The 16,636-nt window shown below is 49.1% G+C and overlaps 2 protein-coding genes across 5 annotated transcripts in view; one reads left to right on the top strand and one right to left on the bottom strand.

Annotated features, from left to right (window-relative positions):
- Positions 1-14,048, bottom strand: part of LOC135037956 (zinc finger protein 271-like) — a 94,365-nt gene extending 80,317 nt beyond the window's left edge. For all 3 annotated transcript variants that reach the window (XM_063954607.1, XM_063954605.1, XM_063954604.1), the window contains exons 1-4: positions 13,967-14,048; positions 4,484-4,582; positions 2,760-2,838; positions 2,540-2,641 (exon numbers count right to left, since the gene is read on the bottom strand). In XM_063954607.1, the coding sequence (XP_063810677.1) occupies positions 2,540-2,641; positions 2,760-2,793 (136 nt within the window). In that variant the 5' untranslated portion in view covers positions 2,794-2,838; positions 4,484-4,582; positions 13,967-14,048. The remainder of the gene's footprint in view (positions 1-2,539; positions 2,642-2,759; positions 2,839-4,483; positions 4,583-13,966) is intronic.
- Positions 14,049-14,762: 714 nt separating this feature from the next.
- Positions 14,763-16,636, top strand: part of LOC135037957 (zinc finger protein 260-like) — a 56,848-nt gene continuing 54,974 nt past the window's right edge. For both annotated transcript variants that reach the window (XM_063954608.1, XM_063954609.1), the window contains exon 1: positions 14,763-14,892. The gene's annotated coding sequence lies outside the window, so the exon portion shown is untranslated. The remainder of the gene's footprint in view (positions 14,893-16,636) is intronic.

The raw sequence follows: 16,636 nt of genomic DNA on the forward strand, positions 1-16,636 counted from the left end.
GGGGGGGGAGGAGTGTGGCCGGAGAGACCCCCAGCCCACGTGGACAATGGCCGCTGCAGCACTGAAGGGGTTAACCCCTAGTGCCCGGCGCCATGTTGCAGACAATAGACGCTTGGCGTCACTGTTAAATGTACTTACGGCGCTGGGCGCAGACTGTTTAAAAATGTGTCTTAACATGTCATATGTAGTGCTCTGTGCACCATTGCAGGATTGCATGTTTAAATGTATTTTTATTTAAGATGTGGTCACCTGTATATTTAAAGGAAAAATGCACTTACTATAGATGTCTGAATAATCATCTCCTGTCAGTAGGAAGTGGCATGCTAATGGCCCTGTCCTAGCAGAGAGGTGTGAATGACAATACCTTTTGATGTGTAAGTTCCTTAGAGAAAGATGATCTCCTTATCCCATAGATAGAGTCTATGGGCTTGGAACCTGTTTGTTTCATGTAGCTGATTTAATTGATATACGAACCCTGGATGGCAGATGCAGGAAGGAAGACTGTTTGTTGTGTTGCAGCCTTTCCTGTTGTAATCCCAAACACTGGGTTTGCATGGAGATGTGACTGAGACAGAAACATTTGTATTTTGAAGCTATGTGATAAATTTATCAATAGTGAATGTTAATCTGATACCAAACGTTGTCTGTGTCACAGGAATTTTTATTGCACTTATCTCCTTTTGAAATGTAACTTGTATTTATTTATATTTTCTGCGATAACCTGATTGGTTGGATAAGAGAGGGAGGGCTTACCCCCCTGTGGTACTGTGTGTAGAATTGAGATAAAAAGAGGATGCCTGTGAGCCTCCAGGGGTATTGTATTGTACCATCTTCATTCTGCTGGAACAGCTTGCTGTATGCTGTTGCCCCTAGTAATAGGGAAGAGTCTTTTTTAAGGCTATTATTGAGCAAATAAACATCTCATCTGCCTCAAGAAGATTGCTTCATCTTGTGACCTACAGGGTTATGCCAAACATAGCCCCGTCCTCCGGCTATCCATGGAAGCACCTAACGTCTCCAAGTTCCGCCTTCCGCCAGCTACCGGTAGAGGCCTAGCAAGTGGCTAGTGGAGATTCGTCAACACCACACAGCTGTGGTAAGGCAGTGCGTCGGCACATACAGAGCAGAACCGTGGTTCCAAACGCCACGGCAGGTTAGGAGTTTGGTGGTGGCAGCATAAACCCACCCACAGCGCAGTGGGTGGAGTCAGTAACAGGCGGTTACTGATGGTAAGCGGGAATCCCCTATGTGGTCAGGCCTCGTGTGACCTGACCCTCCATTCTGTGCGCAGGAGACGGGACGCGAAAGCGGCGAGTGCTTTCGTACGGGACCGTCCTGTCACAGCTATACACTGAATAGACATAACAATTCACAGTAAAGACTGGATGTATATCACAGGGTACTTGTACTAGATAACCCTGACTAAATGCACTCTTTCTTAACTAACACTGTCAGCAGACATGTAGAATACTTAAGTGTCCTGTAAAATGCACAGCGCTGACATGCAGGCGGCTTTACAGAGGAGGATTTGCCCAAACAGTCCCAGGAACAAATCAGCTTGCTAGAAATGGTGCCCAAATGCTGACAGGGAGAGAGAGAGAGAGAGAGAGAGAGAGAGAGAGAGAGGGGGGGGGGGGGGAGGGAGAGAGAGAGAGAGAGAGAGAGGGAGAGAGAGATGCAGCTCCAGGGCGGGAACATTCACTCTAAATGGCGCCCTGGGGCAGGGGCTACAGGTGAAAGCCTTATCCCCCTGCTGGACTTCACCACCGGCACTGCGGGCCATGTAGCAAACGGTTTTTAGTAAAACCGACCTGTGCCCTTGCCCTGGTGGTCTAGTGAGGGCCCTGTACTACCACAGTGTCCACGCCAGCACGCGCGGCCCGCCTCCCACCACCCACGCCGGATCGCGGTATCCAGCGGCTCCCGCCTGGGGGACCCTCTTACCTCCTCCCTGAGTGCGGCCATGCGATCCTGGAGAGCTGCAGCGGGGTGTGTGACTGACTGGAGGAAACCGGAGCCTCTGCTGTAGGTACCCGGCAACCAGGGCGCGGGAGTGTACAGCGCCGCTGGGGGAGGAGATGGAGCGGCAGCAGGAGATGTCTGACTGACATGTAACAGTGTCTCTGCTGCAGCCGTTGAAGTCTTCATTTTTCACTTGAAAAAGCTCTTCTGAGGGAGCAGCCCCCCTGTTGTATGCCTGCACTGCATGGCACCAAAACTGAGCTCCTGTGCACAGAGGCGGGGTTATAGAGGAGGCGGGTTATAGAGGAGGCAGTGCTATGCATTCTGGGAACAGTCACAGCTTTTAGCCTGTTGGTGCATCGGATCAAGATCCTACTCTACACCCCGATGTTTTCCCTGTGGAACCCAGTGTACCCTGCAGCAGAAAAAAAAACCACACAACACTATAATGACATTTACATACATTCAGATTAAACTGAGGTGAAACAGTATAATATCAGTGTATAATACACACAGCTCCTCTACAGATTATATAGTGACAGTCACTTTGGTATATTGGGGAGACCCTAAATCCCACCTACCTGATCCTCCTGTGGGATCCTGTGATTCTCCTCTGTACAATCCTGGGAATACAGAGGACAGGGACATCTCCCTGGGGTATCTCTGTTACTGGGCCCATCTGTAGGAGACACACAGTGACTGAGTACAGTGTATATATGTGATTATCAGGTGATGTGTGTATATAGGGGCCCCCATACCTGCTCTCCCCTGTACAATACATGACAGTCTCCTCTTACCCAGTGATGTGAGGGGCCGGTGATTCTCCATCATCACGTCCTTGTACAGACCCCTGTGTTCCTCTATATACTCCCCCTCCTGCATGGAGACATAGATAGTGATATCCTGACACCTTATAGGAACCTGACACCCACAGTGATACAGTCATCACCCAGACACGTCCACTGGTGTTACTGTATAATGTCCCATTCCCAGCAGTCACCTCTCCAGTCATCACCCAGACACATCCCCTGGTGTTACTGTATAATGTCCCATTCCCAGCAGTCACCTCTCCAGTCATCACCCAGACACGTCCTCCGGTGTTACTGTATAATGCCCCATTCCCAGCAGTCACCTCTCCAGTCATCACCCAGACACGTCCCCTGGTGTTACTGTATAATGTCCCATTCCCAGCAGTCACCTCTCCAGTCATCGCCCAGACACGTCCCCCGGTGTTACTGTATAATGTCCCATTCCCAGCAGTCACCTCTCCAGTCATCACCCAGACACGTCCTCCGGTGTTACTGTATAATGCCCCATTCCCAGCAGTCACCTCTCCAGTCATCACCCAGACACGTCCCCTGGTGTTACTGTATAATGTCCCATTCCCAGCAGTCACCTCTCCAGTCATCACCCAGACACATCCCCTGGTGTTACTGTATAATGCCCCATTCCCAGCAGTCACCTCTCCTGTCATCACCCAGACACATCCCCTGGTGTTACTGTATAATGTCCCATTCCCAGCAGTCACCTCTCCAGTCATCACCCAGACACATCCCCTAGTGTTACTGTATAATGTCCCATTCCCAGCAGTCACCTCTCCAGTCATCACCCAGACACATCCCCTAGTGTTACTGTATAATGTCCCATTCCCAGCAGTCACCTCTCCAGTCATCACCCAGATACATTCCCTGGTGTTACTGTATAATGCCCCATTCCCTGCAGTCACCTCTCCAGTCATCACCCAGACACACCTCCTGGTGTTACTGTATAATGCCCCATTCCCAGCAGCCACCTCTCCAGTCCTCACCCAGACACATCCCCTGGTGTTACTGTATAATGTCCCATTCCCGGCAGTCACCTCTCCAGTCATCACCAGACATGTCCCCTGGTGTTACTGTATAATGCCCCATTCCCAGCACTCACCTCTCCAGTCATCACCCAGACAGGTCCCCTGGTGTTACTGTATAATGTTCCATACCCAGAAGTCACCTCTCCAGTCATCACCCAGACACGTACCCTGGTGTTACTGTATAATGTCCCATTCCCTGCAGTCACCTCTCCAGTCATCACCCAGACACACCTCCTGGTGTTACTGTATAATGCCCCATTCCCAGCATTCACCTCTCCAGTCATCACCCAGACACATCCCCTGGTGTTACTGTATAATGTCCCATTCCCGGCAGTCACCTCTCCAGTCATCACCAGACATGTCCCCTGGTGTTACTGTATAATGCCCCATTCCCAGCACTCACCTCTCCAGTCATCACCCAGACAGGTCCCCTGGTGTTACTGTATAATGTTCCATACCCAGAAGTCACCTCTCCAGTCATCACCCAGACACGTCCCCTGGTGTTACTGTATAATGCCCCATTCCTTGCAGTCACCTCTCCAGTCGTCACCCAGACACATACCCTGGTGTTACTGTATAATGCCCCATCCCCAGCAGTCACCTCTCCAGTCATCACCCAGACACATCCCCTGGTGTTACTGTATAATGTCCCAGTGAGTGAGGTGGAGGCACCGTGATTGGGCTCTGGGTCCTTATAAGTCCTCCTGACACAAGAGGATGGCTGCTGGGTGTCTCACGCTCACAGGATGTCTTCTTCACTACTGTTTAATCCTGCAAAATGGGGGAGACACTATCACTGTAAATACTACCACATCCCCTCACCTCCCAGTCATGTCCCTGTACTATTACTATAGATATAAGTGACATCACTGTGATACTCCCAGATCCCCTCACCTCCCCAGTCATGTCCCTGTATTATTACTATAGATATAAGTGATGTCACTGTGACATTCCCAGTTCATCTCAACTCCCCAGTCATGTCCCTGTATTAACATTATAGATATAAGTGATGTCACAGTGACGCTCCCAGATCCCCTCACCTCCCCAGTAATGTCCCTGTATTATTACTATTGATATAATTGATGTCACAGTGATGCTCCCAGATCCCCCTCACCTCCCCAGTCATTTCCCTGTATTATTACTATAGATATAACTCATGTAACTGTGACGCTCCCAGAGCCCCTCTCCTCCCCAGACATGTCCCTGTATTATTAATATAGATATAAGTGATGTCACTGTGACATTCCCAGATCCCCTCACCTCCCCAGTCATGTCCCTGTATTATTACTATAGATATGTGATGTCACTGTGACATTCCCAGATCCCCTCACCTCCCCAGTCATGTCCCTGTATTATTACTATAGATATAAGTGATGTCACTGTGACATTCCCAGATCCCCTCACCTCCCCAGTCATGTCCCTGTATTATTACTATAGATATGTGATGTCACTGTGACATTCCCAGATCCCCTCACCTCCCCAGTCATGTCCCTGTATTATTACTATTCAGTGGTGGAAGTGGGGCGGTATACGGCGGTATGGTATACCCCGCCACTTCTTCCACTGACCCGGAAATGAGCCCATGAAAGTGCAGCAGGAGGCGAGGGAAGTGGCCATCCTGCTGCACATGGTGCTACCCGTCCCTGCGCGGCGGCCAGCGGCTGTGTAGAGCACTGTAGTAGCTCACAGCCGCTCACCGCCGCCAGCCGCCCACCAGCCGCCTAAAGCCAGCCACTAGCCGCCCGACGTCGCCAGCAGCCCACTGCTCACTGCTGCCAGCAACAAATAAAGGTAATGTTCCCCTGCTGTCACCTCTCTCCCTGCTGTCACTGTCGTCACTCTCCCTGTCGTCACTCTCCCTGTCGTCACTCTCCCTATCGTCACTGTCCCTGTCGTCACTGTCTCTCCGTGTCGTCCCAGTCTCTCCCTGTCGTAACTCTCCCTGTCGTCACTGTCTCTATCCGTCGTCACTCTCTCTCTCCATGCCATCACTCTTTCTCTCTCCCTGTCGTCACTGTCTCTCTCTCCCTGTCGTCACTATCTCTCTCCCTGTCATCACTCTGGCTGTCCCTGCTGTCACAATTTCGGCTCATTCGGTGTGCTATGATGTGAATTTCGGCTCAGTCAGTGTGCTACAAGGTGAATTTCGGCTCATTCAGTGTGCTATAATGTGAATGTCGGCTCATTCAGTGTGCTATAATGTGAATGTCGGCTCATTCAGTGTGCTACAATGTGAATTTTGGCTCATTCAGTGCGGTACAATGTGAATTTCGGCTCATTCAGTGTGCTATAATGTGAATTTCGGCTCATTCAGTGTGGTACAATGTGAATTTCGGCTCATTCAGTGTGCTACAATGTGAATTTCGGCTCATTCAGTGTGCTACAATGTGAATTTCGGCTCATTCAGTGTGCTACAATGTGAATTTTGGCTCATTCAGTGCGGTACAATGTGAATTTCGGCTCATTCAGTGTGCTATACTGTGAATTTTGGCTCATTCAGTGCGGTACAATGTGAATTTCGGCTCATTTAGTGTGCTATAATGTGAATGTCGGCTCATTCAGTGTGCTACAATGTGAATTTCGGCTCATTCAGTGTGCTACAATGTGAATTTCGGCTCATTCAGTGTGCTACAAGGTGAATTTCGGCTCATTCAGTGTGCTACAATGTGAATTTCGGCTCATTCAGTGTGCTACAAGGTAAATTTCGGCTCATTCAGTGTGCTACAATGTGAATTTCGGCTCATTCAGTGTGCTACAATGTGAATGTCGGCTCATTCAGTGTGCTACAGTGTGAATTTCGGCTCATTCGGTGTGTTATAATGTGACTGTCGGCTCATTCAGTGTGCTATAATGTAAATGTCGGCTCAGTCAGTGTGCTACAATATGAATTTCAGCTCATTCAGTGTGCTATAATGTGAATTTCAGCTCATTCAGTATGCTACAATGTGAATTTCGGATCGTACCGTGTGCTATAAGGTGAAAGGGGCACCAGTACTAGATAGTACAAGGCAGAGAATGCTAAAGCTGTGTCAGGGCATGCTGGGATGTGTAGTTTCTCAACAGCTGGAGGGCCGCAGTTTGGACATGCTATGACAACACAGGCTGCTCCCCCTGTATACTATGTCAACACAGTTGATAAGCAAGAGAAAAGACAACTCCTTTTTATGGGGCACTCATTAGTAGTAATCTAAAACGTAGCTTTTATTTGAAGACGGACTCACATTTAACATACGACATAAAACACTCAATTTATGGGGATATTAATGGTATAACTGGCTGTATTAAATGCGACTACCCCCTGTAGGTAATTTATTACTCCCTTAATCTGACAAATCACACAACACTGCTCAAATAAGGCTAATCAAAGTGCCCAATGGGGTAATCAATCAAGGTCAATAAATATTGTGTGAAGAAAATTTCTAAAATAAAAATATATAAAGATCAGAAAGAAGATGGGGAGGAATAGATGACTAATGCCTGGTTTCTGCTTTTGAAGATCTGCTTGGAAAGCATCGAATCCCCAATGAGAGAACCAACTGGAGCATATGTGCACCACTCCCAAGACCTGTATCTGCTGTTAACTCCACCTGCCCTATATGTGGCGGAGTTAATGAGAGTGCAGGGGAGAAGTCCCTAGCCAGTGTTAAATAACTGTGATACTGGCTATTTTCTAGCCCTTAATTCATATCAAATGCAATATTCACTTAGGATATCACCCTATTGTGAATGTTCACAGTAATTTATGTAACATTTAGTGAAAGAACACTCAAAAGAAACAAAATTGCTTTTGTATCTATCTGTAACGCAACCATTAAGTTGGTTTCTATGAAATATAGCTTTCATATGCAGTGACACCCAGGATGTCTACTGTCCCCAATCTTATCTGATGACATCGAATTGAGGATGAGAGAGTCCTATTAGGTGTGAGTGCAATATGAAAATAGTGTGCTTCTGCTGTCGTTGTCTCAATAAATGAGTCAAGCCGATGAGAGAGCACTTAAATAAGGAAAAAGAGAGAAAAAAATGATGAAAATAAATGAAAAATAGAAAATTAGAAAAGTCTCTTTTTGTGTTTCAAATAGTGCTGTCAGTAAAGTATATTTTTTGAGTGTGTTCGCTACACATCACAAATGTAAAGGGATTAGCTCAGTATCTAACAGATTTCTCCTTCCCATATAATATATATTTATGAACAATTGTGCAAGGGATTAATCTGCCCAATAAATTATGGGTTAATCAATTTAAGTACATGATTTATGTGGTACGGCACACGTGGATGTTACCCAAACTGCCTCTCCTGCTTTCATACACTGATCCAGCGGCAACGACGGGCTGCACGCTGCCCGCGGTGGTCTCGGACGCCAGGCACTTGACTGTGACCAGCTATCTCGAGGGCATCTTAGACCAGGGATATCCTGAAGGGAGGCGCACGTCTGTGACAGCAGTCTCTACATCTCCTGGCATTACGGCTTTCGAGCCAAACGATTAATGAGGAGCCGCACACCGTTAGCAGCAGAGAGTTATCGATAAGAATACACAGAGGATAAGTAACAACATTCCTTACTCTCACTTTATTATTTATTAGCAATAATATGCACAATCATTTAGTAATTAGTTTACCATTAGTACAATGTGAGTCATTGTGGATTAATTAATTAGTAAGGTGGTTTTCTTACTGTGGACGAGCTATTTGGGTTACATCCATGTGCACAATGCCGTTTTTGCAAATAAGATGCAAATTGTTTTGATAAGTGCAAATACAATGCAAAGGTGTTTATATTGGATATAATTTTTACTGTGTTGGTACCGAATATACCACATAAATCATGTACTTAAATTGATTAACCCATAATTTATTGGGCAGATTAATCCCTTGCACAATTGTTCATAAATATATATTATATGGGAAGGAGAAATCTGTTAGATACTGAGCTAATCCCTTTACATTTGTGATGTGTAGCGAACACACTCAAAAAATATACTTTACTGACAGCACTATTTGAAACACAAAAAGAGACTTTTCTAATTTTCTATTTTTCATTTATTTTCATCATTTTTTTCTCTCTTTTTCCTTATTTAAGTGCTCTCTCATCGGCTTGACTCATTTATTGAGACAACGACAGCAGAAGCACACTATTTTCATATTGCACTCACACCTAATAGGACTCTCTCATCCTCAATTCGATGTCATCAGATAAGATTGGGGACAGTAGACATCCTGGGTGTCACTGCATATGAAAGCTGTATTTCATAGAAACCAACTTAATGGTTGCGTTACAGATAGATACAAAAGCAATTTTGTTTCTTTTGAGTGTTCTTTCACTAAATGTTACATAAATTACTGTGAACATTCACAATAGGGTGATATCCTAAGTGAATATTGCATTTGATATGAATTAAGGGCTAGAAAATAGCCAGTATCACAGTTATTTAACACTGGCTAGGGACTTCTCCCCTGCACTCTCATTAACTCCGCCACATATAGGGCAGGTGGAGTTAACAGCAGATACAGGTCTTGGGAGTGGTGCACATATGCTCCAGTTGGTTCTCTCATTGGGGATTCGATGCTTTCCAAGCAGATCTTCAAAAGCAGAAACCAGGCATTAGTCATCTATTCCTCCCCATCTTCTTTCTGATCTTTATATATTTTTATTTTAGAAATTTTCTTCACACAATATTTATTGACCTTGATTGATTACCCCATTGGGCACTTTGATTAGCCTTATTTGAGCAGTGTTGTGTGATTTGTCAGATTAAGGGAGTAATAAATTACCTACAGGGGGTAGTCGCATTTAATACAGCCAGTTATACCATTAATATCCCCATAAATTGAGTGTTTCATGTCGTATGTTAAATGTGAGTCCGTCTTCAAATAAAAGCTACGTTTTAGATTACTACTAATGAGTGCCCCATAAAAAGGAGTTGTCTTTTCTCTTGCTTATCAACTAATTTGTCTTTAACAACTCAAGGGAGCACCGCCGGGTGTTAGTTATTTTGATAATTTTGAACTTCAACAGGTAATGGTTAACATTGAATATTGTTAAAATAAAAGATTCTTCTTATTCCGGTTTCTGAATTTTGATATACCATTAGACAGGTAGCTCAGTGCGCTATTTCCCCCACAACAAATCTAGTTTTACTATGTCAACACAGGCAGCTCCCCCTGTATATTATGACAACACAGGATGCTACCCCTGTATATTATGACAGCACAGGCCGCTCCTCCTGTATACTATGACAGCACAGGATGCTACCCCTGTATATTATGACAACACAGGCCGCTCACCCTGTATACTATGACAGCACAGGATGCTACCCCTGTATATTATGACAACACAGGCCACTCACCCTGTATACTATGACAGCACAGGATGCTACCCCTGTATATTATGACAACACAGGCCGCTCACCCTGTATACTATGACAGCACAGGATGCTACCCCTGTATATTATGACAACACAGGCCACTCACCCTGTATACTATGACAGCACAGGATGCTACCCCTGTATATTATGACAACACAGGCCACTCTCCCTCTATACGATGACAGTACAGGATGCCACCCCTTTATATGACAACACAGGCCGCTCCCCCTGTATACTATGACAGCACAGGATGCTACCCCTGTATATTATGACAACACAGGCCACTCCTCCTGTCTATTATGACAACAAAGGCCACTCCCCCTGTATACTTTGACAGCACAGAATGCTACCCTTGTATATTATGGCAACACAGGCCGCTCATCCTGTATACTATGACAGCAATGGATGCTACACCTGTATATTATGACAACACAGGCCACTCCCCCTGTATACTATGACAGCACAGGATGCTACACCTGTATATTATAACAACACAGGCCACTCCCCCTGTATACTATGACAGCACAGATTGCTCCTCCTGTATATTAGGACAACACTGGCCACACCCTCTGTATACTAAGACAGCACAGGATGCTACCCCCGTATATTATGAAAACACAGGCCACTCTCCCTGTATACTATGACAACACAGGTTGCTCCTCCTGTATTTTATGACAACATAGGCTGCTCCCCCTGTATACTATGACAGCACATGATGCTACACCTGTATATTATGACAACACAGGCCACTCCCCCTGTATACTATGACAGCACACAATGCTACCCCTGTATATTATGACAACACAGGCCGCTCCTCCTGTATAATATGACAGCACAGGATGCTACCCCTGTATATTATGACAACACAGGCCACTCCTTCTGTATAGAAATGTGGGATCTGCGTCACCTGTATTACGGTAACGGCGGGGTCTGCTCCACCTGTATTACGGTAACGACGGGGTCTGCGCCCCCAGTGTTACGGTAACGGCGGGGTCTGCTCCACCTGTATTACGGTAGCGGCGAGGTCTGCGCCACCTGTATTACGGTAACGGCGGGATCTGCGCCACCTGTATTACGATAACGGCGGTATCTGCGCCACCTGTATTACGGTAACCGCGGGTTCTGCGCCACCTGTATTACAGTAACGGTGGGGTCTGCGCCACCTGTATTACGGTAACGGCGGGGTCTGCACCACCTGTATTACGGTAACGGCGGGATCTGCGCCACCTGTATTACGGTAACGTCGGGGTCTGCGCCACCTGTATTAAAAGGGCAACACAGGTCACTCCCCCTGTAGAGTAGGACAACACATAGCGCTCCCCTGTATAGTACAATGCCATTATATTTATAGAATAAAGGTAACGGCGGGGTCTGCACCACCTGTATTACGGTAACGGCAGGGTCTGGACCACCTGTATTACGGTAACGGCGGGGTCTGCACCACCTGTATTACGGTAACGGTGGGGCCTGTGCCACCTGTATTACGGTAATGGCAGGGTCTGTGCCACCTGTATTACGGTAACGGCGGAGTCTGCGCCACCTGTATTACGGTAACGGCGGTATCTGCGCCACCTGTATTACGGTAATGGCGGGGTCTGCGCCACCTGTATTACGGTAACGGCGGAGTCTGCGTCACCTGTGTTATGGTAACGGTGGGGTCTGCGCCACCTTTATTATGGTAAATGTGGGATCTGCGCCACCTGTATTACGGTAACGGCGGGATCTGCGCCACCTGTATTACAGTAACGGCAGGGTCTGCGCCACCTGTATTACGGTAACGGCGGAGTCTGCGCCACCTGTATTACGGTGACGGCGGGGTCTGCGCCACCTGTATTACGGTAACGGCGGGGTCTGCGCCACCTGTATTACGGTAACGGCGGGGTCTGCGCCACCTGTATTACAGTAACGACGGGGTCTGCGCCACCTTATTATGGTAACGACGGGGTCTGCGCCACCTCCACTACGGTAACGGCTGGGTCTGCGCCACCTTATTACGGTAACGACGGGGTCTGCGCCACCTCCACTACGGTAACGGCGGGGTTTGCGCCACCTGTATTACGGTAACGTCGGGGTCTGCGCCACCTGTATTACGGTAACGGCGGGGTCTGCACCACCTGTATTACGGTAATGGCGGTATCTGCGCCACCTGTATTACGGTAACGGCGGGATCTGCGCCACCTGTATTACGGTAACGGCGGGGTCTGCGCCACCTGTATTACGGTAACGGCGGGGTCTGCGCCACCTGTATTACGATAACGGCGGTATCTGCGCCACCTGTATTACGGTAACGGCGGGATCTGCGCCACCTGTATTACGGTAGCGGCGGGGTCTGCGCCACCTGTATTACGGTAACGGCGGGGTCTGCGCCACCTGTATTACGATAACGGCGGGGTCTGCGCTACCTGTATTACGGTAACGGCGGGGTCTGCGCCACCTGTATTACGGTAATGGCGGGGTCTGCGCCACCTGTATTACGGTAACGGCGGAGTCTGCGTCACCTGTGTTATGGTAACGGTGGGGTCTGCGCCACCTTTATTATGGTAAATGTGGGATCTACGTCACCTGTATTACGGTAACGGCGGGGTTTGCGTCCCCAGTGTTACGGTAACGGCGGGGTCTGCTCCACCTCCACTACGGTAACGGCGAGGTCTGCGCCACCTGTATTACGGTAACGGCGGTATCTGCGCCACCTGTATTACGGTAACGGCGGTATCTGCGCTACCTGTATTACGGTAACGGCGGGATCTGCGCCACCTGCATTACAGTAACGGCGGGGTCTGCGCCACCTGTATTACGGTAACGGCGGGGTCTGCGCCACCTGTATTACGGTAACGGCGGGGTCTGCGCCACCTGTATTACGGTAACGGCGGAGTCTGCGCCACCTGTATTACGGTAACGGCGGGGTCTGCGCCACCTGTATTACGGTAACGGCGGGGTCTGCGCCACCTGTATTACGGTAACGTCGGGATCTGCGCCACCTGTATTACAGTAACGGCGGGGTCTGCGCCAACTGTATTACGGTAACGGCGGGGTCTGCGCCAACTGTATTACGGTAACGGCGGGGTCTGCGCCACCTGTATTACGATAACGGCGGTATCTGCGCCACCTGTATTACGGTAACGGCGGGATCTGCGCCACCTGTATTACGGTAGCGGCGGGGTCTGCGCCACCTGTATTACGGTAACGGCGGGGTCTGCGCCACCTGTATTACGATAACGGCGGGATCTGCGCCACCTGTATTACAGTAACAGCGGGGTCTGCGCCACCTGTATTACGGTAACGGCGGGATCTGCGCCACCTGTATTACGGTAACGGCGGGATCTGCGCCACCTGTATTACGGTAACGGCGGGGTCCGCGCCACCTGTATTACGGTAACGGCGGGGTCTGCGCCACCTGTATTACGGTAACGGCGGGGTCTGCGCCACCTGTATTACGGTAATGGCGGGATCTACGCCACCTGTATTACAGTAACGACGGGGTCTGCGCCACCTTATTACGGTAACGACGGGGTCTGCGCCACCTCCACTACGGTAACGGCGGGGTTTGCGCCACCAGTATTACGGTAACGGCGGGGTCTGCGCCACCTGTATTACGGTAACGGCTGGGTCTGCGCCACCTGTATTACAGTAATAGGACACTAGAGTGTCAGCCACCTGTACAGGGATAATGCAGCACCAGAGGCTGCTCCAGCTGCACTATAACAAGGCACCGGAGGCTGCTCCCCCTGTAGTACAGAACCTGACACCAGAGCGGCTCAGCCTATAGAATAATAATAATAATATCATTACCTGCTGCCAGACACAGCAATGGCTGCTCTCTGCTCCTGCTGCCTTGTGGGAATGATAGAAGGAAGGCGGAGCTCAGACCAGGGGAAAATGGCCGCCGCTCCTGACGTCACTACACGGCCAGGGAACCTATTGCTGCTGCCGGACTGGTCTACAAGAAAATGGCCGCCGGCCTCCTGCACTGAGGACATGTATGTTAATAATAATTACAGAGAGCGGGGCTGTGGGCGGGGTGAAGGAGGGGCTAGTAACCAGTACGAAGCCTTTGCCAATCATGCCCTACTTTCTGCCTGTGCGTTCCACCTTACTTCCGGACCGTGCGTTCCACATACAGGAAGTGAGTTTTCATCGACTGTTGCAGCCTCCCAGTGTCGGTTGGTTCTATATCGGAGGGGCTGAAGGGACCTTCTGACGTAGCCCACTTGATTCTAGCATCTACCATTACCCGATCTCCACGGACACTGCGAGGCTGCAGCAGTCAATGAAAACTCACTTCCGGTATGTGGAACGCACAGTCCGGAAGCAAGGTGGAACGCACAGGCAGGAAGTAGGTCATGGTTGCCACAGGCTGCTTCCTGGTTACTAGCCCCTCCCCTCCTTCACCCTGCCCACAGCCACGCCCTCTGTTATGACTATTACTATACATGTCCTCAGTGCAGGAGGCCGGCGGCCATTTTTTTGTAGACCAGTCCGACAGCAGCAATAGGTTCTCTGGCCGTGTAGTGACGTCAGGAGCGGCGGCCATTTTCCCCTGGTCTGAGCTCCGCCTTCCTTCCTTCCTTCTATAATTCCCACAAGGGAGCAGGAGCAGAGAGCAGCCATTGCTGTGTCTGTAGATGCTAGAATCAAGTGGGCTAAGGGACCTTTTCCGTAAGGGGGAGGAGTTACGACGCAAGGGGGAGGAGCTAGGCCAGCGGGATTGGCAGCAGGTAATGATATTATTATTATTATTATTATTCTATAGGCTGAGCAGCTCTGGTGTCAGGTTCTGTACTACAGGGGGAGCAGCCTCTGGTGCCTTGTTATAGTGCAGCTGGAGCAGCCTCTGGTGCTGCATTATCCCTGTACAGGTGGCTGCTACTCTAGTGTCCTATTACTGTAATACAGGTGGCGCAGACCCCGCCGTTACCGTAATACAGGGGGCGCAGACCCCGCCGTTACCGTAATACAGGGGGCGTGGACCCCGCCGTTACCGTAATACAGGTGGCGCAGACCCCGCCGTTACCATAATACAGGTGGCGCAGACCCTGCTGTTGCCGTAATACAGGTGGCGCAGACCACGCCGTTACCGTAATACAGGGAGCGCAGAACCCTCCGTTACCGTAATACAGGGGGCGTGGACCACGCCGTTACCGTAATACAAGGTGGCGCAGACCCCAACGTTACTGTAATACAGGTGGGCGCAGACCCCGCCGTTACCGTAATACAGGTGGAGCAGACCCCACAGTTACCATAATACAGGTGGCGTAGACCCCGCCATTACCGTAATAGAGGTGGCACACACCCTGCCGTTACTGTAATACAGATGGCGCAGACCCCGCCGTTACTGTAATACAGGTGGCGCAGACCCCGCCGTTACAGTAATAGAGGTGGCGCAGACCCCGCCGTTACCGTAATACAGGTGGTGCGGACCCCGCCATTACCGTAATACAGGTGGCGCAGACCCCGCCGTTACCGTAATACAGCTGGCGCGGACCACGCCCTTACCGTAATACAGGTGGCGCAGACCCCGCCGTTACCGTAATACAGGGAACGCGAAACCCTCCGTTACCGTAATACAGGGGGCATGGACCCCACCGTTACCGTAATACAGGTGTCTCAGACCCCGCCGTTACCGTAATACAGGTGGCGCAGACCCCGCCGTTACCGTAATACAGGTGGCGCAGACCCCGCCTTTAGTGTAATACAGGTGGCGCAGACCCCGCCGTTACCCTAATACAGGTGGCGCAGACCCCGCCTTTACCGTAATTCTATACAGAGATAGGGGCCTGTGTTGTATTAATATACAGGGGAGCTGTATTATTATACAGGGGAGCGGCATGTGTTGTCCTACTCTACAGGGGGAGCGGCCTGTGTTGCCTTTTTATACAGGGGGAGGGGTCTGTTGTGTCTTGTTACTATTATATAGGGAGAGCGGCATGTATTGTCTTTCTATACAGAAGGAGTGGCCTGTGTTGTCATAATATACAGGGGTAGCATCCTGTGCTGTCATAGTATACAGGGGTAGCATCCTGTGTTGTCATAGTATACAGGGTGAGTGGCCTGTGTTGTCATAATATACAGGGGTAGCATCCTGTGCTGTCATAGTATACAGGGGTAGCATCCTGTGTTGTCATAATATACAGGGGGAGCGGCCTGTGTTGTCATAGTATACAGGGGTAGCATCCTGTGTTGTCATAATATACAGGGGTAGCATCCTGTGTTGTCATAATATACAGGGGGAACCGCCTGTGTTGTCATAGTATACAGGGGGAGCGGCCTGTGTTGTCATAATATACAGGGGTAGCATCCTGTGTTGTCATAATATACAGGGGTAGCATCCTGTGTTGTCATAATATACAGGGGTAGCATCCTGTGTTGTCATAGTATACAGGGGGAGCGGCCTGTGTTATAATAGACAGTAAATACTCAGAGAAGCGCTACCATTGAACACTATAATAAAATTTATTATTA

The sequence above is a fragment of the Pseudophryne corroboree genome, unplaced genomic scaffold (assembly GCF_028390025.1).
Source record: "Pseudophryne corroboree isolate aPseCor3 unplaced genomic scaffold, aPseCor3.hap2 scaffold_693, whole genome shotgun sequence".
NCBI classification, from domain to species: domain Eukaryota; kingdom Metazoa; phylum Chordata; class Amphibia; order Anura; family Myobatrachidae; genus Pseudophryne; species Pseudophryne corroboree.